The sequence below is a fragment of the Pleuronectes platessa genome, chromosome 8, assembly GCF_947347685.1.
Source record: "Pleuronectes platessa chromosome 8, fPlePla1.1, whole genome shotgun sequence".
NCBI lineage: Eukaryota > Metazoa > Chordata > Actinopteri > Pleuronectiformes > Pleuronectidae > Pleuronectes > Pleuronectes platessa.
Window position 1 is genome coordinate 1,382,068 of NC_070633.1, and position 25,034 is coordinate 1,407,101.

The 25,034-nt window shown below is 41.9% G+C and overlaps 1 protein-coding gene across 1 annotated transcript in view; it reads right to left on the bottom strand.

Annotated features, from left to right (window-relative positions):
- The window catches only part of LOC128445476 (storkhead-box protein 2-like), a 69,636-nt gene that overhangs the window by 3,366 nt on the left and 41,236 nt on the right, over positions 1–25,034 (bottom strand). Inside the window, 2 exon segments of the mRNA XM_053428172.1 lie at positions 1–2,186; positions 5,863–6,015. Of these exon segments, the coding sequence (XP_053284147.1) occupies positions 1–2,186; positions 5,863–6,015 (2,339 nt within the window).

Genomic DNA, 25,034 nt, shown 5'->3' on the forward strand with positions numbered 1-25,034 from the left:
TCCCATCCCAACAATGCCTCCTCCAGCCTTCTGGTCCTCTCCTCGACTTTTGGTCCCACACTCCTCAAGTTCATCGTCATCTGAGACATTGTAATAGTCGAATGATGCCTCTGCAGTACTGGTCGTGGGTTCAAGCCCCTGTGGGGGGTCAGATGTTGTGGCCACCAAAGGTCTGGGCGCATCAAAGGCCTCCTGGGAATCGAGTACATTGCAGGATGAGGACAGGGTAGAAGAGACAAGGGCAGGGGTTTTTCTCAGGGAGCTGTAGCCAGGCAAATGTAGGCCAGGAGGAGGTTTGAAAAGAGTGTCTTTACTAAAGATCTCTTTACGTTTCTCCTGACCAAAGGAGGCACTGTGGGGAGGCCGTCCATTTGGAAGGGCCGGGTCAGGGTTAGTGAGAGGTATAGGAGGCAGACTGCCACCTTTAGGTCCCACCCATTTGTCCTCCTTATGGTCTGTCAAGTGGGGTGTCTGTCTGTCTGTCTTCCTGTTAGAGTTACCTACTTTTAATCCATCATGGCAACTTTTGCTCAGAGTTCCCAGTGGATTTGCTGTTGTGATAACAGCATCAGAGGAACCAGAGCAATGAAAGTAATCATCAGGAGCAACAGAAGTGGGCAGGGGTTTCGGCGAGTATGCTGGAAGGTTGTCCCTGCTCTTATTCCTCTCTAAGCTCCTACCAGCATCCAGCCCCAGAGAATCCCCAGCAAGCTTAGCTGAGGTGGGTGTGGAACGAGAGTAGTGAGAAGAGCTCTGATTCGCTCGCAGGGTACCATCATCAGTATAGTAACGGTTCCGGTCATCATAATAATCAGGTGGTGCGATCAACCCTGCTCCAAGCTGTCCCTTGGAATTGTCCATGGATCTGGAACGTTCCTTGGCCTTGTCACTCCTTTCATTCCTGGATTTTCTCTCCTGGGTGTGCGAGTGTGAGCGGTGGACTTTGGAATGGTGGGCTGATGGGCCATGGCTTGGCTCTGGGAAAGGCATTTCCGTTCTTCGCTTAGCAAGCTCTCCAGACACATCCCATTCCGGAGTGACAGGCAGGTGAGAGGCGTCAAGAATGTTAGGGTTGCTGTGTGCAAGGTGAAGCCGAGCCCGCTGTCGCTCCATGGCCAGAGCGTGTTCCCTTGGTGACCGAGCCAGTGAGGATGAGTAGGCTCTATAGTCCCTGTCAGCCAGCTCTAGGTGGGATGCATCACTTGGCTCACCATGCAATGCCCTTGTTTTACTATGTGAGTGGCTCAATTTGGTCTGTGACTGCTTCCTGTGTCTACCTCCACTTCTCCTACTCCTAGAGCTCTGACTGGCTGATGAGGCTTTACTTCTTTGAGCACGCTCTTCTTCAAGACGCTTCATGACAGCTGTGTGCCTGGCAAGATTCTCCACAGTAAGGTCAGGGTTGATTCTGCGGATAATCTCCATCTCTACATGACGTGGCAGCTGGCTGGGCACCTCCTCATCACGGAGTGGCCACTCATCAGGGGGGAACTGTGCCGAGAAGGTCGCAAACTGCTTGGTCTTATCCTTCTTAAAGCTCAGACGGAACAGCTTCAGACCAAACTTACGACTGCCTGTACCACTTCCTCCACTGGCTTGTTTCTCTATCTCTGCAGTTCCTCCTCCTCCTCCTCCTCCTCCACCTCCCCCATTGCCCCCCCCCCTGTGCTTGGTTAGAGTGTCCGTCTTGAAGGTGAACCCGAGGGTGCTGCGGCTTTTTTCTGTGCCGCCTCCTGTTTGCTGGGGAGGTGTTTGTGGAGGGTGTGGGGATGAGTACACTTCCCGATGGTCTTTGGGGAATCGGCACTGTAGGCTGGTGTGTTGGCTTGGAGGGTCGTCTCCACGGTAAGTGTTGCTGTAAAAAGAATCTCCACCTGCGCCCCCTCCTGCACTATGGTTTTGGCTAGCCTTAATCTGTGTTTTATCATGCACGCCTCCAGAAGTGGATGGGGTGACGGTGCCAAAGAGAGATGAGGTGCACTGTGTCTGCTGATGTTGCTGGTGTCGGTCAATGGATCTCTCGTCTAAGTGGTACCACTTGGAGCTGGTTCGGATTAGGCTCGGTGTGATAAAGTAGGTCTGTGGGGTTACAATAAAATATCCGTCTGTTGTTGGGTAGATCTTCCTCTCATGGACCAGCATGCTTAGTGTGTGGTGCAAAACCTCCTCTGTTGGCGTAGGAACACCTAAGAACAATACATAATAACAGGCATTTAGAGCAGAGGCATTTCTCACAGGTAATTAGATTAAACTGCAAGCAGTCATACCTCAGAAGATTTATAACTGATAAATGTAAATTTCCAAGATTTTGTAAATCCTGTGCTGCCAAGGTACACATAGTAATACCAATACATAACCAGCTTAGATGTATTCAACATTTGTTTTGTCACTCATTATGTGGTGACAGTTGCCACGCGCAATGGAGGTCCATCATGTGGCCTAGGACACAATTGTGTTCACTCAGCAAAGAAGTGTGGCCACATGCATATCAGATCATCTTTGAATGTGGTCTGAGTGATCAGAACTCAGGACGCATTGAGGATACATATGGGTGCATTCACACATATACTAAGAGCTGTCCACTTGTGATAAAATCACTCAGATATTAATACCAAGCCTGAATGGGGATTTCAGATGTTGAAGCATCTGAAAATCAATTTCTGATGGCAGAATTAGGGGACTGTTTCCAACCATTTGTGTAACTTTCTGAAAATAATAATCCTACAGCCCCACTCACCTGAAACATAGTCTCAGATACCGCAGGTCAATTGTGTAGTGTGAAAGTCGGCAGGATGCGAGCTCACTCTCTTGCTGCACACAATTACCTCAGTCATTTTCATATACTGTAGCACCTTCATGTCTTATGTTAGAAATTTGTAACAGTTTGCAGCACACAGACTCACCTGTTGAAGGTAAGCTCTATGAGCTATACACAAAATAACCAGGCAAAAGTTTGCAAGATTGGATTGGAGATAAATACCAAAAAGAAAAGACCATATTTCTTTATAGACGGAGAGACACACCAATTATGTAACATTATGAATTGTATTGTGAGAAATGTCAGAATGCGATAATTTCAATTAAGTGGTTGAAGGAATGTATGACTCGGTATACAATTAATATAATAATAAAATTAAGTAACAAAGGGTGTATCCATGGGACAAAAGTAACCAGAGTTTATCCAAGTATGCTGTCTCTCTCTTTATCAGTCTGGGGGTATTACTAGCAGTTACATCATAACAGCCTTTCAGCCCAGCTAGAATGACGCACTGCCATGCAGACAGACTGACAATCTGCACACATGTTTGTGTGCTTGCGTGCATATATACACACACACAAAGTGGTTGTCTATACCTCTTAATCCCCAATTTATTGATCAGAAGAAAAACCAAGCAGAAAGAAAGAGGTGGAAACATCGAGTTAGGCTAAAGGGCAGGTTCATCCTGATAGACACACTCACTCTGCCGCATAGTAATATACCAAGTTTAATTAGGAGGAACAACAGATACAAATGATTGATAGACTGTGAGAGTTCCAACTCTAGTGAAAGCAGTTTTTCCACTGCATAGTTATTGATTTGATCTCTCTTGCACTCTCACTTATTTCCCCCATCCCCCACGAAATCCAAGAACATCCTTATGTTAGTGCTGATAACTACATTATGGGATCTGCAGTTTATCTAAAAGTCTAACCAAATGGCATTAAAAAAAAGAACAGCACTCTTTGGCCCCCTTTCTTTTAGTTCTCCCTTTCTCTCTCCCACACAAGACAGTCTGTCCCTTTCAGAATGAGCCTCAGGAGATATCCTATTTGCATAAGTGGGAGCTCACCATCCGTAAATAGTTTACAGTTTTTGGCAGGCAGGCAGGAGTCAGCATTAACTACGAAGATATAATTTGGAGATATACTCCAAAGTAATACTTACACTAAATTATGGGAAAATCCAAATAAAGAAAGGACAGCAATGTGCCCAACCCACATCAGGTTTTGTATTTGACACCTGATTATGAGGTTTTTCCTGAGTCCAATCTCTGGTGTCCCATTAGACGAGCGCCAGAGGACCCCTGTGGGGATCCCTACTGCCATGACATCACAGGGACTATAAAGCACAACTCACATCTCCACTCTGTGCCTTTCCACCACTGCAATATTAGTTGTTTTAGGACAAAGTAAATGGGCTTACACTCTATCAGTAGTAGGGCTGCTCGATTAATCGAAACTTAAACGATCTCCAAACTACTATAATTGAGTTGAAGCGTTTTTTTCGAATGTTAGGGTTGCACAATTCAGTCCTTCCCCCAAAGCATTCAGCGGCCCAGCTGACTGGCACTCACTCTCAAGCAGCTGTAAAGTGAAATAGTCGAGATGTGTGTGTGGTGACCGCCGGTGAAAAAACAACGCGAGTGGAAGAAAAGGGAGGGCAGCCCCGTTTGATCGATAAAAAGGGTCGAAAAAGTTTGAGCAGCAGTCGGTCAGAGAGTGTTAGGTTTGCCATCATTAAGGGTTTGAATAACCGGGCACCGATATCCTGGTTTCACGGAGGAATAAGACACGCAGCCGTCATTGGTGTTTACCTGAACCGGAAGTGATTCACTTTATTGCGCACGCTCCAGTCATTTAAAGAATAAGGCATAGACTTCAGAATAAGGGCACATTAATAATCGTTTATGCATTTGTTTAAAAAAATATTTGTAGGAGTTCACTCCTGCACTTAACGTACTATTCAGATTAAAACCAAATTTAAAGTCTGAAATATATTTTTTCATTTCAAATTCGCAAGAATGTACGTAATGTGGACAGTTTTACATATTCTTCAACATATAGATGAAGTCGAATAATGTTATGCACTCAGGGAGAGTAAGTAGGTGGCAGTTGGCCTGTGCTCTCCCCTCCCCCACCCCTGAACTGTTGACCTTTGTGCTTCAGAGACATTGGTTCTGAACTAAATACTGCAGGACTGAATAGGCAGAACAATTGCATTTTTATGTTACATAAAAAAAAATATATATATAACTATTCAAGATGTAGAGATCATAATTATGAAGGCCCAATCTAAAAATATTGCAAACAATTTTCACAGTAAAACGTCCGGTTGAAGATATGCCCATCCCCCAACCCATTCATTCTCTCAACAGCCTTGCAAACCCATTTTAACATAAAATAACAATAATTTGGTGAGTCGTGTCTCATCTCCTCTACCAGAGTGAGGCGGAATGCACACTCACACACTAATATTCTTAGTTTGCGATTATCTGTGCATGACAGGCTGCACCCAACCATCTGTTGAAGGACTGGGAGGGGGAAAAATGTTCCAAATGTTAAATATTTTTTCAAGAGCAGTTTTGTTGACAGAGACAGATAGTCCATTTTATTCATCATTTTGGTGGTGTGTGGTTTTTTATATTTATGTTTTATTTATTTAGGATATTAAAATAGCACTACTTATCCATCTATTCTTCTAACTCTGAGGAGCAATGATTTCAAGAGATCTTTGCAAATAAAAGTATAACCATCATAACAACTAGTCTGTCAGAGCTGAAACCTGAGGGAACACAACTGTACCTGGTCTCTCTCTCTCTTCCCCCTCCCCCCATCTCTGTCTTCTCTCCCCTCTTGTCCACCCATCTCTCCTCTCCTCCCCATTTTTCTCCACTCAGCCCAACCGGTCGAGGCAGATTTCTTGACCTGCTATTAAGTGCTTTAAGATAATGTATATTCTGATTTGGCGCTATACAAATAAAATGTAATTGAAATTAATTTCTTAATAATCATCATTGGCATATTCAGAGCCATTCTCAAGCATCAGTAGGCATACACTGATGGCTGGCTGCTGCTTGGTGGTGGTGTGTAAGTTGGTGTTACCTGGAAAACATGTCTGCAGGTGTTCAGTTAGGGCCTCCTGAGTGACAGGCCTATGGGCAGAGTTCATCGCGGAGATAGCCAATAGCAACACCTCTCCCAGAGGAAAGAACTGCGATTGGCTGATGGGGGACATACTGATGGGTGACACATCACCTGTGAAAAGACAGAAGCCAGACAGTTAAGCTTAATGTTGCACTTACACTTGATACCTGACCCTGTTGCATTGCAGGATGAGGCATCCTCCATATGTCATGTCATCACTCTAATTCGCAATTTCCTGTCACATCCCTACTTTTATCTACCCAATAAGCAAAATCTTGGCTAACAATTACAGATCATCTAAACGCATATAAGAGCCAAATTCTGCAATGAAAAGATGCCGTAGCTGAAGTTTAGGTGCATGCCATTGCCTGAAGTGCACCTTTCTAATGAATAGTTGACATGGCAATGCAGTCCATAACTGTGATTGCTCAGTTTGATAGCATTGCATTTCCTTCTACACATATCTAACTGCTCATTCTTCATTCTGACATTTTTAGTTGAGTTGAATGTAGGGCTGCAACTAATGATTATTATGATAATTGATTACTCTGTCAATTATTTCTTCGATTTAATCGATTATTAATGAGACAAAAAATAGAAAAGCTACATTTATAGGACAATTCCTGTTTAGATATCTACGACTTTTCATAAAAACAAAAAAGTGAGTTGCACTTATATGTAGCACTCAAAAGGAGCCGCAAAAGATATTTGATGACACAGTTTATAAAGGTTTATATATAGTTATACTTTATAACTATATATAAACTATAGCTTGTTGCATTTATGAAATTATAGAACAACAATAAAGAAAACTGTTGACATTTTATGGATATTTTTACAAAGGAAAACACCAAACTTTTATGAAGAGGAGAACAAAATACAAGTGTAGGCCTACTTGAAATAAATTAAACATAACTATGCAGGCCTATTTAAGTCATCTCCATATTTGTGGGAAATGTATAAAATAAGAAGTAGCCCACTTTGAAATAAATAAAAAACATTTAGCTGCAACCTAATAGTTAAAAAAATATATATTTTAGTTGACGAAATATTTAAGTAAAAAGTGAGAGCCGGTCAGACTGGAGGCAGACACAGAAACTGAAGCTTGGTACAAACCAATTGCAGCTTCTGCTCAAGAAGCTGCTGCGCTGATCTCTGAGCAGCTGTGCCCTAGCCTAAACAGAACAACACAACAATTCCTACTATTCACAGAAAAACTCAGAATGATGTTGATATTGCGAAGTTAATTCTGGATTGTCAAACTTGATGAAGAAAAGTTCTAACGGCCTAACTCCAGAATGCTATGAAGAGTGATCAGATGAATTGCAATAAATTGCAAAGTCCCACTTTGCCACAAAAATGAACTTAATCCCCAAAAAGCCATTTCCACTGCATTTCAGCCCTGCCAAAGAAGGACTAGCTGACATCATGTCAGTGCTTCTCTTGTTAACACAGGTGAGAGTGTCGACGAGGACAAGGCTGGAGATCACTCTGTCATGCTGATTGAGACAGAAGAGCACACTGGAAGCTTTAAAAGGAGGGTGGTGCTTGAAATCATTGTTCTTCCTCTGTTAACCATTGTTACCTGCAAGGAAACGCGTGCAGTCATCATTGCTTTGCACAAAAAGGGCTTCACAGGCAAGGATATTGCTGCTTGTAAGATTGCACCTAAATCTACCATTTCTCGGATCATCAAGAACTTCAAGGCGATAGGTTCAATAGTTGTGAAAAAGGCTTCAGGGCAACAAAGAAAGTCCAGCAAGCGCCAGGACCATCTCCTTAAGTTGATTCAGCTGCAGGATCGGGGCACCACTAGCGCAGAGGTTACTCAGGAATGGCAGCAGGCAGGTGTGAGTGCATCTGCACGCCCAGTGACACAAAGACTTTGGGAGGATGGCCTGGTGTCAAGAAGGGCAGCAAAGAAGCCACCTCTCTCCAGGAAAATCTTCAGGGACAGACTGATATTCTGCCAAAGGTACAAGGATTGGACTGCTGTGGACTGGGGTAAAGTCATTTTTTCTGATGAATCCCTTTACCGATTGTTTGGGGCATCTGGAAAAAAGCTTGTCAGGAGAAGAAAGGTGAGCGTTACTATCAGTCCTGTGTCATGCCAACAGTAAAGCATCCTGAGACCATTCATCTGTGGGGTTGCTTCTCAGCCAAGGGAATGGGCTCACTAACAATTTTGCCTAAGAACACAGCCATGAATAAAGAATGGTACCAAAACATCCTCCGAAAGCAACTTCTCCCAACTATCCAAGAACAGTTTGGTGACGAACAATGCCTTTTCCAGCATGATGGAGCACCTTGCCATAAGGCAAAAGTGATAACTAAGTGTCTCGGGGAAAAAAACTTCGACATTTTGGGTCCATGGCCAGGAAACTCCCCAGACCTTAATTCCATTGAGAACATTTGGTCAATCCTCAAGAGGCGGGTGGACAAACAAAAACCCACAAATTCGGACAAATTCAAAGCATTGATTATGCAAGAATGGGCTGCCATCAGTCAGGATGTGGCCCAGAACTTAATTGACAGCATCCCAGGGTGAATTGCAGAGGTTTTGAAAAAGAAGAGTCAAGACAGCAAATATTGACTCTTTGCATAAACTTAATGTAATTGTCAATAAAATCCTTTGACGCTTATGAAATGCTTGTAATTATACTTCAATATACCATAGTAACATCTGATAAAAAGATCTAAAAACACTGAAGCAGCACACATTGTGAACTTCAATACTTGTGTAATTCTCAAAACTTTTGGCCACAGCTGTACACATAAATCTTCCATAACAGAGCCACTCACAACTGGACAAAAATTAAAACTATCCTCTACCTATCTGTAGCATATCCACCGAAAGATGGTCGAGACTTTCAGCTGATGTTTTCAGGTTTATTTGAAACTTCCCTAAACAACACCTTAAGAGCTTTTGCCTCTTCAGAGGTCCGCTCAAACATTTCCTTTGTAAAGTTACAGATTCATAACAGCGTCTTCGGTTTTTCCGACATAATTATCTCAGAAAAACTGAGCTTTAAAAAAAATATATTTCAACTGAATGCAATACGATTCCGTACAATGTAGCCTCGACCGGAAAATAAGAGAGAGATGGGTGGAAAAGAGGGTAGAGCAGATATATATGGGTAGGGGAGAAGAGGGGGAGATTATTTTCCCTCTCTGTTCGTTTGCATCACAGATGTTTTTTGGCCAGTCTGTCTCTTCCACTAAATTATTTTCTCTGTCCTATCCTAATATCATTTATCACAATAATTTCTGGAACAATATATAGTCCAACAAAACGAATACTATGGAAACCCAGCTCCCCACTGCATTAAATTTGCGCTTGCAAATAATTCAGACTGTCAACCAATAGCGAGCGACATAGGTGTTTTCATATCAGCAAATATCCAACTGCCCAAGCCCTGTTACGAAATTTAAAGTTAGATTTAATGCTTTTTAAGACCTCCATATGACGGGGTTCACACATCGAATTCTCCTGAATTTCCACGGACTATATACTAGGAAGCCAGGCGGGGAAAGTCCATGGAAACTACGGAGCCTTTCAATCTGACATTTGCGTTCACACATCCTGAACATGAACAGAGCAAGAGCAAAACAAAGAATAGACACAAGCGAAGATGTTCAGAGAATTTTTAACTATAAGGGCAGACACCAGTATGTTGTATAATAAATCATGTAATCTCCGCAGCAGAATTACTATGATACGTCCTGCCCCTGTCTGCGGTCCACCCCTAAATTGAATGGTTCGTAGAATTCCCATGTTGTGAACGTGTCTAAGCGGAGTATCTCCTGCTTGTTCATGTGTGAAAGATATAGTCCGGACCCATTTGTGAGGACATGTCCAGAATTCATGTTTGAAAATGGCTATAGACCGATCATACTGTAGTACGTCATCACAAACACTTTGTATGAAAACTCAATAAAAGGCATTAACTGTGGACTTTGAGAGTTGCTGGTCAGAACACATAGGCACAAGTATATCTGCTCGACGTAAAGAGGAGACATTTTGTGGCGGCAGCAGGCGTTAGATTAAAGCAATGCTCCCTCCATTTCCACCCCACAGACAGACAAGAGCTTACAGGACGGGGGAAATAGTGCAGAGGAAGAGACAGGCTGGCAAAAAACACGTGTGATGCAGAGAAAAGGAACAGTGATGAGATAATAAAAAGAGCAAGAATGTTCAAGCATCCATCGCCCATGTCTCTCTGTAAGCAGTGGTAGTAAACAATTAGCAAGGAGCCTTTGTCTACCATGTTAAACCACACCCTCCCCCTTTTTGTCATGCTCGCCCTTCACTGGCTGCCTCCCTCGCTCTCTCACCCTTCATTTAGGTCTCCTACCTTTCTTCAATTCCTCATTCTCTTTCTAAACCCGTTTTCTCTCTGCTATAGCACATTTCCATCTATCCCTCTCTCACACTGTCTCGCTATGTTACGCTATGACGCTAAGCTGCCAATACTAGCGAGAAACTCCTACTACATTCTCGCCAATGAAGATAGACAGACATAGACTCATACCTTGGCTGTTAGTATCCACTCCTATACTAAAACCAAAGTCCACTGGTGAGCTTTTCAGTGTAGCTTATGATGGCAGCGTTGCTCCGTCTGTCTCACACACGTACTCTGCCCAGCCCCCCAGCTCCCCCTCTTACCCTCTCTCACACACGTATTCTGTAATCTCTCTCTCTCTCTCTCTCTCTCTCTCTCTCTCTCTCTCTCTCTCTCTCTCTCTCTCTCTCTCTCTCTCTCTCTCTCTCTCTCTCTCTCTCTCTCTCTCTCTCTCTCTCTCTCTCTCTCTCTCTCTCATGCGCGCGTGCATACACGTCGTCATTCTCGGTTCTCACCCCCTCAAACACATAAGTGCATTCAGTCTAGGGATACCCATAATCCTTTGCGCCACACAAAGACAAGGGGGTGTGACCAATCAAACACTGCCTCGCTCTGAACCGTGTTTTTTTTTTAATTCTCCCTCACTGTGCAATGACCACTGACTTACATGCTGGTGGGTGGGCTGCCAAGAAGGCTACCATGACAAAGTTTGATCGTTTCTGACATAGAGGAACCACAACAAATCAAGGGAGTTGCTTTCCCAGAGTTTTTGGGACGGTAGACATGCCAGATACCCAAATTAACGTGTAGAAGCACTACAAAAGTGGAATTTTCATATGTCCCCTTTAACTCTTAACAGTATTCATAGTGGGAGGCAAATAAAGAATATCACTGTACAGGGACTGTACATATAACAATAAATGCTTTGAATTCGAACTGTTGGGTTTCTCTATAATATTGTACGGTCTCTCCCTTACTACCCATAGTTCGATACACTAAAAAAGAAACATTTCTAAACCCATTGGAAAACAATATAATTTCAAATATCAAAATTAATTAAAAATATTAATATTTTAAAATAAATTATTATTTTCGCAAGTTATGCTTTTCTTGCAGCAAAATTTGTATGTGCTCCATTTGTTGTGCTGATTTGTCTTTACTTAATGGTGGCATCAAAATGTTAAATAATAAAGTAAAAGGTTGTTTTTTTTAGCAAATTAAACAAGCTTCTACTTAGGTGCTACATTTAGCCTTTACTATTTTTATCAAGTTCATACAGATACTTTTGATATATAACAAAGACCACAGCGAGAAACCTTATCACATCCAGAGAGAGCTCAACAGGATTCACCCAACCCTGCAACAACACCAATATTACTCCAAGCATGGGAATGACCCATGGGCTATCTGATACTTAGTACACCATAATCAGCCAAATATCTTTAGCATGTTGTGAGGTCAGTCTTTAGGACGATTGAGGACTGATGGCTTGGGGCATGGGAGTCAGCTTTCAGCAACAAATTTATGACCTGGGTTTCTGAATTTACTCACAAAATGGTTGGGCAAGGAATCATCAGAGCACTTGACCTGAATTTGTTCCGCCAGGTGTTTGACCCCAACAATTCTCTATAAATGGCTTCAAGTAGGTTTGCTGAGTGCTATGGTTCACTTCGCTTGTTAAGAAGCTTGACGAATTGCCTAAAATCTCTAACAGAGACTACAGAACCTTTGAGAACACCCTCTGATGGCGCTGTAATCTGCTACAGATGACCCATACTGACACAGACTGCCTTATAACAAGCGGAATTAATCTGGTAGTTGAGAAGCTGCCCCATTAGTTACAAGAGAGGTGGATTTCTCATGGCATGAAATACAAAAAATAAAGCTGTGGCCAGGACTGTCAGCTGCATTGTAAAACATCCTGGGCTGAGGGTTTGTTCAAAAACAAATTCTGAAAAAGCAATTAAGTTATTTAAAATGTCTGAATGATTCAATATCTCACCACAAACAGAAACAGAAACAAGTTCTCAAAATATATCTAATGTCCCTGTACTGTGTATCATAGGCGGAGCGCCCTATACAGTCACTTTGCGCAAATTAATCAAATTTGGGAGAAATAAAGAAAATAACCTGGGTTACAGTATTATTATTACTATTTTCTAAGGCAGAGTCGTGGATGATGGTACACTTAAGATAAAAGTCTGACTCCTCCTTACAACTGCTTTATGCAACAATTATTCAAATTCACTGCTTTCACTGAAAGCAGTGTTTATGTCATTCTGGATTAATTATAGTCATAATAACCAAAGCACAATCTTCAAGCATAGCCATTGGATCTTTATTAAAAGGTCAATTATATGTAATCTTTATATATTTTGTATGACGAGAACGAGACCTAACGTAGTTTCTATAATTTATCACTTAAAATATAAAAACAATATATACATTAATTTTTTTATACTTAAAAAGGGGATGCAAAACTAATGGGATGTACTGAAACACTAAAAAGTTACAGCAAATGTAAAAACTTTTTCTTTTGAGAGAGATAAGATAATGCAAAGATGACAAGAGCGATGAAGGTGATTGAAAATTATAAAGAAAAAAAAGACATTACAATATTGAAATATTTTGTTTTTAGCCTTTAGAGCTGAATAGCCTACATTTTCCCACAGATAAAACAAACCGGTTAAAATTTTCAGAAGAATGACATTCAATTAGGGCATCATCGGGCAATATACACTCCTGATCAAAATCTTAAGACCAGTTAAAAATGTGCATAAATTTGCATTTTGCACTGTTGGATCATAGGAAGGTTCTAAGTAGAGCTTCAAAATGCAAAAAGAAGAAATGGGAACAAGAGACCAAAAGTTGTGAGCAGGCAATTTATTGAAAACAACAATTTAACTCAAATAGGCTTTTCATCAGCTCCAGGGGTTAATTTCCTGTTCCGGCAGGATCCGGCACCTTTTGGTTTTGGCCTGCCCGTGTTCCGGGACTTATTTGGGCTGATCCGGTACCTCTCGTATAGAAAAAAAATATTAATACAGAGCTGCGGCGTGTGACACACATCCATTTTGTCACGCCAAAAAAAAAAAGTGATTTCTTACAAGTGGCCAATACGTCAATCGCGAAGGTCCGCCGCGGACGAGGTTCGCTTCATCGTCCAGGGCGGGGGGTGGCGGCGGCGGCGGCCAAAGACACACCGCCGCTGACGTTTTGTAATAAATCTCTCATTTGATTTTTGTGTTTGCAACTTGTGTTTCTGCTTGCGCGGCTATATTTTGGTCACCCCCGACAAAATCTCACTCCAAGGTTTTTTGAAAAGTTGGCAGCTCTGTTAATATTAAAAAAATGTTAAAAAATGTATAAAATAAAACAATAATATTCATATAATAATTTACAGAACAAATCCCATGAATTTCATATTGTTTATTAAGATAAAACGACATCATTTGAAAGACTCGGAGATCTGTTGTTGATGCACCCCGCTTCGCAGACAAAAACTTTTGAAATTTGCCGCATCTGGGGAGCAAGCAGCAGAGAGGAACAAAGAGTTACCTGTTTAATGCAAACATGTCAAAAAGACAGTTGAATTTACTGTCCTTTTTCAAAAAGAAGGAAGAGTTGCATGACGCTTCGAAACGAGTCAGAAAGCCTCGACAAGCGGCGACAAGGGCAGTTGCAGCGGTCATGTTGACGAGCAAAACCGGCTGAAGCAGGAGACTAGCTCCGCAACCGCTAGCCAGCTTCACCGACAGCTAGCCAAGCCAGGGTAGGAGGCCGGTACCGCGGCAGCAGCAGGTCAGGTTGCCCGCCAGCCGGAGCGGGAGCTAGCTACAGCGCCAGCAGTCATAGACACACGCAGTAAAACCCGAAACAGGGAGGAGGAGGAGAATCCGGACATGGTCGTGATGTGGAGTGTTTTGGACAACTAAATATGGTGAGCTTACTGTCTATTAATAGGCCGCCGTGCCAATCTTTAAATAATAATAATGGAAGATTTATGTGATTTATTGTAAGCTTTGAACTTTTATTTTGTATGTTTTACAAGTTAGATCTATGTTGAGAAATTAATTGCTGACTGTAAGTCCCACCTGTGTTGATGTGGGCATTTGCCTGTGCTGTGCAGTATAGCCTAAAATAATTGTAAATTATTGTCATAAAATGTATACCATGGATATTATTTGAAATTAAGGCTTGTAAATCCCACAGCTTACAAACATTTGCATGTTTTTTTCAGCACCGTTTTCTGTATGCGTTCCGGGACCTGTGCCCGTCTCGTCATCCCTGCGCTGTCATATGTACTTTGCGTTCCGGCACCTTGTGATTTACAAATTAAGCACTGACCATCTCCAAGCAGCTTGATGTGCATGTGACTACAGTTGCACATATTATTCAGAAGTTTAAGGTCCACGGGACTGTAGCCAACCTCCCTGGACGTGGGCGCAAGAGGAAAGTTGATGACAAATGAAGTGACAGATTAATACGAATGGTAACCAAAGAGCCCAGAACAACTTCCAAAGAGATAAGAGGTGAACTCCAAGGTCAAGACACAAGGTGTCTTGAATCTGTGCAGGGTACAATGAAATCTCAAGATCAAGGCATTCTGGAGCGAAATGTGCTGCCCAGAGTCAGACAGCTTGTTCTCAGTCGCAGGTCATGGGTTCTCCAACAGGATAAATTACCCAAAACACACAGCTAAAAACACCCAAGAATGGTTTAGATCAAAACATTGGACTATTCTGAAGTGGCCTTCTATGAGCCCTGATCTAAATCCTATTGAACATCTGTGGAAGGAGCTGAAACATGCAGTCTGGAGAAGACACCCTTCAAACCTGAGACAGCTGGAGCAGTTTGCTCACGAGGAGTGAGCCAAAATACCTGTTGACAGGTGCAGAAGTCTCATTGAGAGTTACAGAAATCGCTTGATTGCAGTGATTGCCTCAGAAGGTTGTGCAACAAAATACTAAGTTAAGGGTACCATCATTTATGTCCGGGCCATTTTCACTAGTTTTCTTTTTAAAATGATTCTGTTGAACCACAATTCAAAAGCAATGTCTGATTTTCATTTGTTAATTTTCAGTACATTTTTATTTATTATGACTTTTGTCAGTTTCACGTTATTTCAGTGACCATTGTGGGTTTTTCTATCTTTAACGGAAAGGGTACCAACAATTTTGTCCACGTGTGTGTGTATATATATAAAAAATAAATCAACAAATGAAGAACCACACACGTAACAAATAATTTTAATGAAAAACGACTAAAATTTGGAGTGAATACTGGAGACTCTCAACTAGAGCTATGACAGTTGGAGGCATTCCTGCATAATTACCCATCTCTGAACCTGCTTTTATCTTTAGTTTTTTCAGTTACAGCATGTTCAGTTCCACAGCTTCTCCTTTCTCAAACTCCTCTTAAAGGGGACCTATTATGCTTTTTCTTACTTTCAGAGGTGCTGGATTGTCAGATTAAAGGTTGTCAGTTTCCACAAATTTGAGAAATGCATGTTGTAATAATCTCTTTGAGCCACAGGGAGCAGCGTGTTTCTTTTGTGGACGCCTGCTTTCCAACTGTTTTTTCCCCCCTCTTGTTAATCTGACGTCAGATTACCTAGGACTTGCATATTTAGGCATCTGATCCAGGTAATGGGAACATAAACACACCCACTCAGCACAGGGACACACCTCTATCTGCTCAGTCTGCTTGGCTCAGAGGTGTGCAACGGTTTGCCTTTCCTAGAGAAAAAAAACAACAAGCAAGAATGGCTAATCTTTATCTTTGCGGGCCAAAAACAGGCAAATGCTGCTGTCTTTATTCACGCAACTTCACAAAGAACTCTTTCATCGACAACATGAACCTGGATTTATAGTTAGCCTTCTGCTGAAAGAAAGGACGGCTCCCTTGGTACAAGGGCCGTGCCACGGACCCAGAAATGCAAGTCATAAATTACATATCAGTTAAATGTTGTTTTGCCCAGTCAGTCTTAATTGCTTCTGAATACATTCTCAGTACAGAGAGTGTGAATTTGCAATGTAATGTAGCTGCAGTTATCTCTGGGGCCTAACATTGATATGAATAAACGTAACACATTATTTTTACAACGGCGGTGAATGGAACCAAATTTTTTATTCAGCTAGTTGTTTGCATATGCTAAACTTGCTCTTAAGAAGCTATTGGGGAGGGTAAGGAAATACGGGCAAATAAGGCTGTGTAAATTTCATTGTTGTCGGTGAATGGATGAAAATAATTTGTCTGGTGAATTCACATTAAGATTAGGCGTGATGGAGACGCAGTACAGCATGTAGCTTTTTACTCTTTCAAACATTTTGTGCACACGTTTGACAACATCTAGGATATCATCATTATTTCCAGCATGTGAGAAAGTGTCTTAAACAGACAAGAGACGATTTCACACCATGTCTGGATAATAGGTGCTAACAGATTTACCCTGCTTATTAGTCAACAATGCTGCAGCTTCTGATACAGCACAGTAACAAAATAATACTACTTAAATTAGTTTATGAAATAAAACTTTTGTTTACTACTTGGTAGATAAAAGATATCACCTATTGTTTTGGACTGCAATTCTGTACTTGGGAGTTGGGTAAGAGGGGAGCCTACTTATGCACAGGTGGCTTGGCGTGAACAAAATCTTTCAAATATCCCACAGCTGCCTGCTGAATCCATGACAGAGCCATCTCAAATAAGGGAAGGTGCTATTCTTACAAATTTAGTTTGTGGGTATAATTTAATTAAGCAATTATTTTTGTTCTGATCCGATAGTGGAGTTGAGCCCAATTGTAAATACAAAAGATGTAAAAAAGTAAATTGTGTTTGAGAGCTGCCTTAAAGACCTCTTCCAGGGGGGTTCCGGGAGTGAGGACGTGACAACAACCGGACTGAGAGGTCGAGAACCGTCAAATCCAGCTAGCTCTCAGCAGCTAGCTGCTGCTCTCTCAGCGGGGCTTAAGAGTACAGCAGCACATCTTTTCAAGTGTAACCATAGAAGGGATCCCGTTTAACTGCCACAAGAGTTGTTCATCTTGTAATAAAGATCTCAATGAGGAAACGCGCTGTGTTTTTTCTATTTTCACTGCATTTTAATATAGCCTATAACTAGTGAATTTTAATATAAAAATATTAATGATAAATCGAAAATCTATCGTTAATTCTCCTGACGATCGATTAAGACAATTTAATCGAATGCCCATCCCTACTATCCATTATGCAAGCAGGAATGTAAGCTGCAACGGTGGAGACGGGGACCTTTTGTCTCCTCTAGTCAGCTATGCCCAAACTGCCAGTTAACCAGGAAATGGCAGAGCCAGGGGAAGCACACCTGTCGGAAATCTTCAGTTAATTGCTGCCATTTATTTTACTGGTGGATCCTTCATCGAAAGCAGACAGGTGTTGTAGCATGCTAGGATGTTTCTGAAACCCGCAATTATTCACAAATGGAAGAAGGAACAGTTATTGATTGAAGCATTTAAAACAAAATTGCAGTGAGTGGAGATATGAGGACAGACTTACCAGGTGAGGAAAAAAACACTAATAATTCAATGGTTTTACTTCAGTATACATGTCACATGCTTATTGCCGATTACGTAAAATATACTTCAGTTTTGTAAATGATCCGCACACACGCAGAATAGAAATTTATAAATATCTTCGTGTGAAAAATAGCGCTGGCACACACGTAGAAGACCACAACAAAGATGTCTAGACAGTTTGTGGTGATAAATGGTAAATGGCTTTGTATTTATATAGCGCTTTTCTAGTCTTGATGACCACTCAAAGCGCTTTACAGTACAGCTCTACATTCACACATTCATACTGTGCATCTATTCGCAGCACTTAGTTATTCTATGGGGGGCCATTCGGGGTTCAGCATCTTGCCCAAGGACACTTCGGCATGCAGATGGGTCAGACTGGGGATTGAACTGCAGACCTTCAGGTTGGAGGACGACCACTCTACCCCTCAGCCACAGCCGCCCAGCTCTGTAGGGTTTTGATTGTGGTTAAACTCTACAACAAGATGAAACAAGCTGCCTTGAGGTGTAAAGCGTGGTGGTAGAAGTTAGGAGCATCAGACAAGCCGGAATCTTTGGTTCAAGAGCTCTGAATTTTGTTTATGTAAAAAAAAGGGTTAAAATAAGACCCACATGTCTCACCACAAGGACAATAGAAGGCTGGCCAACAAAGAAGTCACATAGGTGCAGCAGACTTCAGCAGTAGAGCAGAGCAGAGAAGAGCAGACAGTCAATCTGACCCCCTCTTTCTCTATCCCTCACTGAACTCTCCCCTGGCTTTTTCTACCATGGCCTCTGCCCTCCGTCATTACACAGTGACACTCCCATAATGATTTTAAAACATTTACAATGTGTATAAAGAAGAGTTCAACATTACTCACTGTTCTTTATACACATTGTAAATTACTAATACATGAAGAAAATGCATTAACTGAAGAAATACTACTAACTAAGCAAAAAAGTCCCTTCTAACAAGGTAATTGGCAACTGCTGAACTCTGGTGCCTGCATTCATATCTGTGCGCTCCATGAAAACACACACCCCCAAGTAGACATCAAAGAGAGTGGTTAGTAGGGGTTAAAATATAAAAGCACAACATAACAAAAACGTATTTCCTGTCTTAATCAGCATTGAAAAACTTTACAGTCAATGTGGATGTGAGTATGTTTTTCACCTCAGTGAGTGGGATGCTTTCCAGCTCCCTCACAAGCTGACGATGGTGTCGGTTACCACAAACGCATTCACGTGATCTCTGTGGTGGAGTTAGAACGTCACTTCCTGCTGCACTCTGCTGCTCCCCCTCTCACCTAAATAATGCAGAGGATTAGTTGCTGTTTTGAATGTGTCTGTGCATATTACCTCCCATTGCATTGTGCATGTGTGAAAGGCAGACTCTGGGTAAACTCTGGACCCACTTCTCTTGTGATGTCTGAAAAAACCTTAAGAGATAAATGTGAGGTAGAGCCTTCAGCTACCAGGCTCCTCTCCTGTGGAACCAGCTCCCACTCTGGGTTCAGGAAGCAGACACCATCTCTACATTTAAAGTTAAACTTAAAATGTTCCTGTTCGATAAAGCGTGTAGTTAGGGCTGGATCAAGTGAGCCCTGAGCCATCCCTTAGTTTAAAATAAGCCAAGATTTACTTATTATCTTACTCGCACATAGAGTTAAAGAATCAAACATCCACCCAATTATTATCTCAGACAATGCTCCAATCACCCTTAAAGGGGAAATATTATGAAAATTCCATTTTTGTGGTGCTTCTACACGTTAATTTGGGTATCTGGCATGTCTACCGTCCCAAAAACTCTGGAAAAAAACAACTCCCGCTATTTGTTGTGGTTCCTCTATGTCAGAAACGATATGCTAGAGTTCGTCGAATGTGATTACGACCGAAATAAACGTCATAGTCCAATCATGCCCATGTAGGGAGTCTCGCTACTTGGCCTTGGACGAGCGAGCTAAAGCTAGCTGGGCTCCACCGGCCCGGTTAGCTTGCGAGCTAACCAGGCCGGCTGGGGCTCTCGCAACCAGGCTCACCGGGGGTGAGGAGGGCGGGGCACTCTAAACAGGTCAATCTGAGGAGGGCTGTTTTAGACAGGTTAAAAAGGGTGCCGTTTTAAATGATCCTTGTGGTATTTTGACCAAAATATGTTACAGATAATTAATTTAGACCCCAAAGAACCATATCAACTGTGGTAAAATGGGCATAATATGTTCCCTTTAAATCATTAACAAGAACAAACCCACACCCACCACCTAGATGCAGCTTTTATATCTCACTTTTGAAAGACCCAGATTTAATAAAGTAGTTTTTAAATGAATGGGCAAACGTTTCAGCAACTAATAACACCACAGACATAATGCACTCTTTGAGAAATGGCAAAAGTAGTTTTAAGTGGCAGAATACTAGCATATTCCACAAAGAAAAGAGGAAACTACAAGATAACATTGTCTACAGCTAGGGGTGAAGAGACTGGATGCTGTGGCCTCTCAAAGGCCTACAGAAATAAGCAACAAAGACTTACTCGGAACCAAACACATACCTAATAACCTCCTCAACAAACAAAAAATCGCAACAAACTATTCAGACTCCATCAACTTTTTCGAATTTTACAATAAAACTGGTAAACTCTTTGCAAACAACAAACTGAAAAATCGAACATCACATCAATTAAAGATACATCTGAAAACAATATACAAGAGCACTCTACAATAAGTTAAACATTGATACTTTATTACTGTACACCCCGAACCATTATACAACACCCAAAGACACAGATGGCTTTCTGAGAAATGTCTCCCTCCATTGACTAAACCTTACCCAGGAAGAGAATTTGGACAAACCCCTTGCTCTAGACGAACTGAAGAATGCATGCCCAACAATAAGTCATCAAGTTTAGAAGGATACCCATTAGAATTTTATAAGAACTTCTGGTCCCTTCTCTCATCATTATTTTTCAAAGTTAATTCCAAAAAAAAGCTCAATCCCAAATTTATCCACCATATAAATACGGCCGTGATAACACTCATCCCTATACCAAACAAAGACCCAACACACTGCTCCAAATAAAGCCGATGTTAAAATAATAAGCAAATCATTTGCATCTTGAGCCAACATTCTATTGGCATCTATTGCACTTCTGTCCGTCCTGGGAGAGGGATCCCTCACATGTGGCTCTCTCTGAGGTTTCTACATATTTTTACCCTGTTAAAAGGGTTTTTAGTAGTTTTTCCTTACTCTTGCTGAGGGTTAAGGACAGAGGATGCCACACCCTGTTAAAGCCCTATGAGATGAATTGTAATTTGTGAATATGGGCTATACAAATAAAATTTGATTGATTGATTGATTGATTGATTCTAACCCTGGATGCTGAGAAGGTGTTTGACAGGGCAGGGTGGTCATTGTTTATACAATTTAGTATAATACACCCTCAAAATCTCTAATCACTAATGGACAGATATCTAGAGCATTCAACCTAATTAGAGCAACGTGGGGATGGATTAGGTGGAGCCATAAGGACAATAAAAAGCAAACCCAAAGAAACAATAATGCCATCCCATAGCAGACAGATTCCCTGACCTGCAGTCTGAGAATGGTCCAAAGAGTAAAGGCATTTAACACTCATTGGGCGAGTACCCTCCCCTGGGTCTGGGTGCAGCTCAAAGCTACACTCCCCTTAAACTAGAAAAAGAAATAGATAAAAATTAAAAAGATGTCTCCATGCTGGCTGACTGTCTCGCCCAGCCCTGCCTCAGAAATCCAGAACCTTATCTTTCCTTATGGGAATGTACACATATGAGCGGAGGGAGCAGAACACCCTTTAGTCTGCAGCAATTCAAATCACAAACCAAACCGTCAGCCACTATCCTTGCATCTAAATATGTGTAAGCATAAGGTAGGATATAAACAAAGATGATAACCAGTAAGGCTGTAACATTACTCAAAATCCATGGTTTGGTTTGGACCTCGGATTTCGAGCCACGGTTCGGTTCATACTTTTTAGTTTTTGAGGGGTTATGTAGTGGATTAGTAAGAAAAGGCAGGAGGAAATTTGTATGTTTTATCAAAACATCAGAAGAGAAAACACTAAAGAACATGTTAAACCTGACTTCACATAAAACTACTTAAACAAAAATAACCAAAGAATAGGAAGGAGGGTGTCTCCCAGTCTCAATTTTATAAAGTCTGTTTCATGCTCCCCCACAAGCCCAACAAACTTTTGTAAACTTTTGTAAATATAAAACAGATGATCCTCGACACTCTTTGAGTGTGATAGAACATACATATACACACACACAAAAGGCTGAACCTGCTGCTGTGGCAGCATGTGGGGTTGCGCAGGGAGACGTGTTGCTGTCTCGACTTCTCGTATCAGAAACCGAAAACATGGACGTCTGGACTGCGATTTCCATTTTCGTTTGAGAATCTTAAAGCCCTTAATACCACAGTTGGGAATTTCCTGGGGTGGAAGAAGGGGTGTAATGACAGCATCTCCACATCAGGAGTACAGACTGTGCAGTGGAATTTGATGTTATTACCCCACTTGTGCAGACGCCGCCACAACAAGGTGAAATGACGAAGACTGACCTCAGAGTCTGGGCAGGCCTCATTGAGCCAGGTTTCAGTCAGGGCGGTGACACCCTGACCCTTACATCTGAAGACCCTATCCACCTGACACTTGGCATGGAATAAGTCCCTTATATTTCGGAGGGAAGGGACATTTGCCAGTATGATGGACGAGAGAGGGGGTCTGAAAAAACACTTCTTCAGTCTTGTGCATACACGTCCTCACTTCCCCCTCTTACATGGATGGGTTAGCGATGTGGGAATACCTGCCCTTTTTGTGTTTCAGAGGATAGTAATTAGTAATTAGAGAAGAACGTCGCGGCTTTAGGTGAGTGGGTTGTAGCCATTAACCCCTAGTTGCAGCAGTGCTGAGCTATTATCAATGAACCAAAGGATATAAGTGTGATCAAGATAATTTTGCATTGTGGATGAAAAACTAGACAACCGTAATACCCGAAAACTCACAAAACATCACAAAACAAGACTTGAGATTTGGGACATGAACGGTAACAGCAAGACAAGAAGGCTCACTGCGACACCGAAGCAGAACATGCGCCCAGAACATTAGCTTTATAGAATATAAGACCTTGCTATATTTGCCCAAATCACTTCTGGAATTAGGTGGTGGTGACAATGTGAATTTTATCAATTGTAGTAATTGGTTTCACATTTTAAACACTTTAATTGGAGTTTACCCACATCTTAAATTAAGCCGTTTTAAAGTTGAAGTGTGTACAATTTAGTTTCATAAAGTGATGAAGTTGCATGTTGCAGCTGAACACCCCTCACCTCATCCTCCCCTTCCAAACATGACAGAGAACCTATGGTAACCTTCAGTTTTCATAAAAACTCAAAGGGTGTTTATTTTGTTCAGTCTGGGCTATTACATGAAGCATGGCGCCCCCCCCCCCCCCCCCTCATGTCAATTAAAACAGTTTTTCAATATAAAGGGCTCATTCTAGGGTTAATAAAACAACAATTTGTATAATTTAGACGAAACACATCACTAGGATTATTTTATATTAAATTTCTGTCAATAGATCTCTTTCACCTAGATCTTACACTCTGGACGTTTAACAAATTTTAAGAGTGTATCTTTAGATGGAATGCATTGATTTTGATGGTTATTGATTTTCTACTCTGAGTTGCTTGGCAGTGCTGTGCATGAACGAGTTTAAAAGAACGCGTTCATTGAACACGTTTATTTTTATAAGAACGATGAACTGATCGCAACTTTATGACAATTAATGAATTTGAACGGTGAACAATGGTGGTCCAATCAGCCTCATCCCTCTTTCACACAGAGTCCCGCCCTGAACAGATCCATAGGTCAATATTGACTCATCATTACAGCGCGACCTGCTTGTTACAAGAAGTGACACGTTTTATACTTTGATGCTGTGCACCTAGCTGCTTTACAAAATACAGCTCAAATGAGCTCTGACAAGTCATAAAACCTTGAGGTGCGGTGAAGGTTGATCCTTTGCCATAGGAGACAAAGTTCTCATAGCTCCACTGTACATTGTCCAATCAGCCCCCAAATTATGTCACATGATCAGAGTCCAGGCCTGATCAGCTCCATATGTCAATATTGAGTCAGGGTCATAGTGCCACCTAATAATTTACTATGAAACAGGAAGTTCTTTAAAACTCCACTGTGCATTGTCCAATCAGAACCAATATTTAAACATATGACCACAGCCCCGGCCTGAACAGCTCCACATATGAATATTAACTCAGGGTCATAGCGCCACCTACTGATTCGAAATGATATAGGATATTTTTTAAACTCCACTCTGCATTGTCCCATCGGTACCAAAACTAAAACCTAAGATCGGAATCATGGCATGACCAGCTAATCGGCCCCAAAATCATGTCACACGATCAGAGTCCAGGCCTGATCAGCTTCATATGTCAATATTGAGTCAGTCATAGCACCGCCTACTGATTCACTATGAAAATTTAAGTTTTTGTAAATCCACTGAGCAATTTTCTATCAGCACCAAAATTCTGTCCCATGATCACAGTGCCTGCCTGGACAGATCTATTAGTCTGTATGTAGTGATAGCGCCACGTACTGGCAACAAGAAGTAAGCCTAATTTTATAACTTTAATTTGAGGCACAGCAACATGGCTGGAAAGCAATATTTTGCCATGTACAGGTTGACTGCAGGGGTTTCATGCAGAATCAGGTTACTCAAAGGTCAGGGGATCCATGGACAAGCCCTGCGCCAGACCATAAAAGCAACATCACACACTGCCGAATACTTCAGCCAATGGCTCTGGATCAGGAGGTCCCATCCCAACCAAGATGCCCGGAACATGCACCTAGGTCTTGTCAACCTGTGGTGGGCCTGCCCAGGGGTGGCTCCTGACATAGGCGACATAGGCGGTTGCCTAGGGCGCAAAATGCCGAGAGGGCGGCACCGGAGACTGATTTATCATGACGTGACACATGCAATATAAACCAATACATTCACATCACAACATTACCTTCTGAACCCGGGGACGCACCGGAGATAGAAGCGCCGGGAAGCGCCGCGAAGCGCAACGAAAGCTGTCAGCCTACTTTCCGCGCCCATGTTAAATAACGGGGCTGTTCGCACCGGCCGCGTAGTGCCGGGAAGCTCCGGGAAGCGCCGCGCCCGGCTCGCGATCTCCAGCGATGGTATCGGGGTCTGTTCTA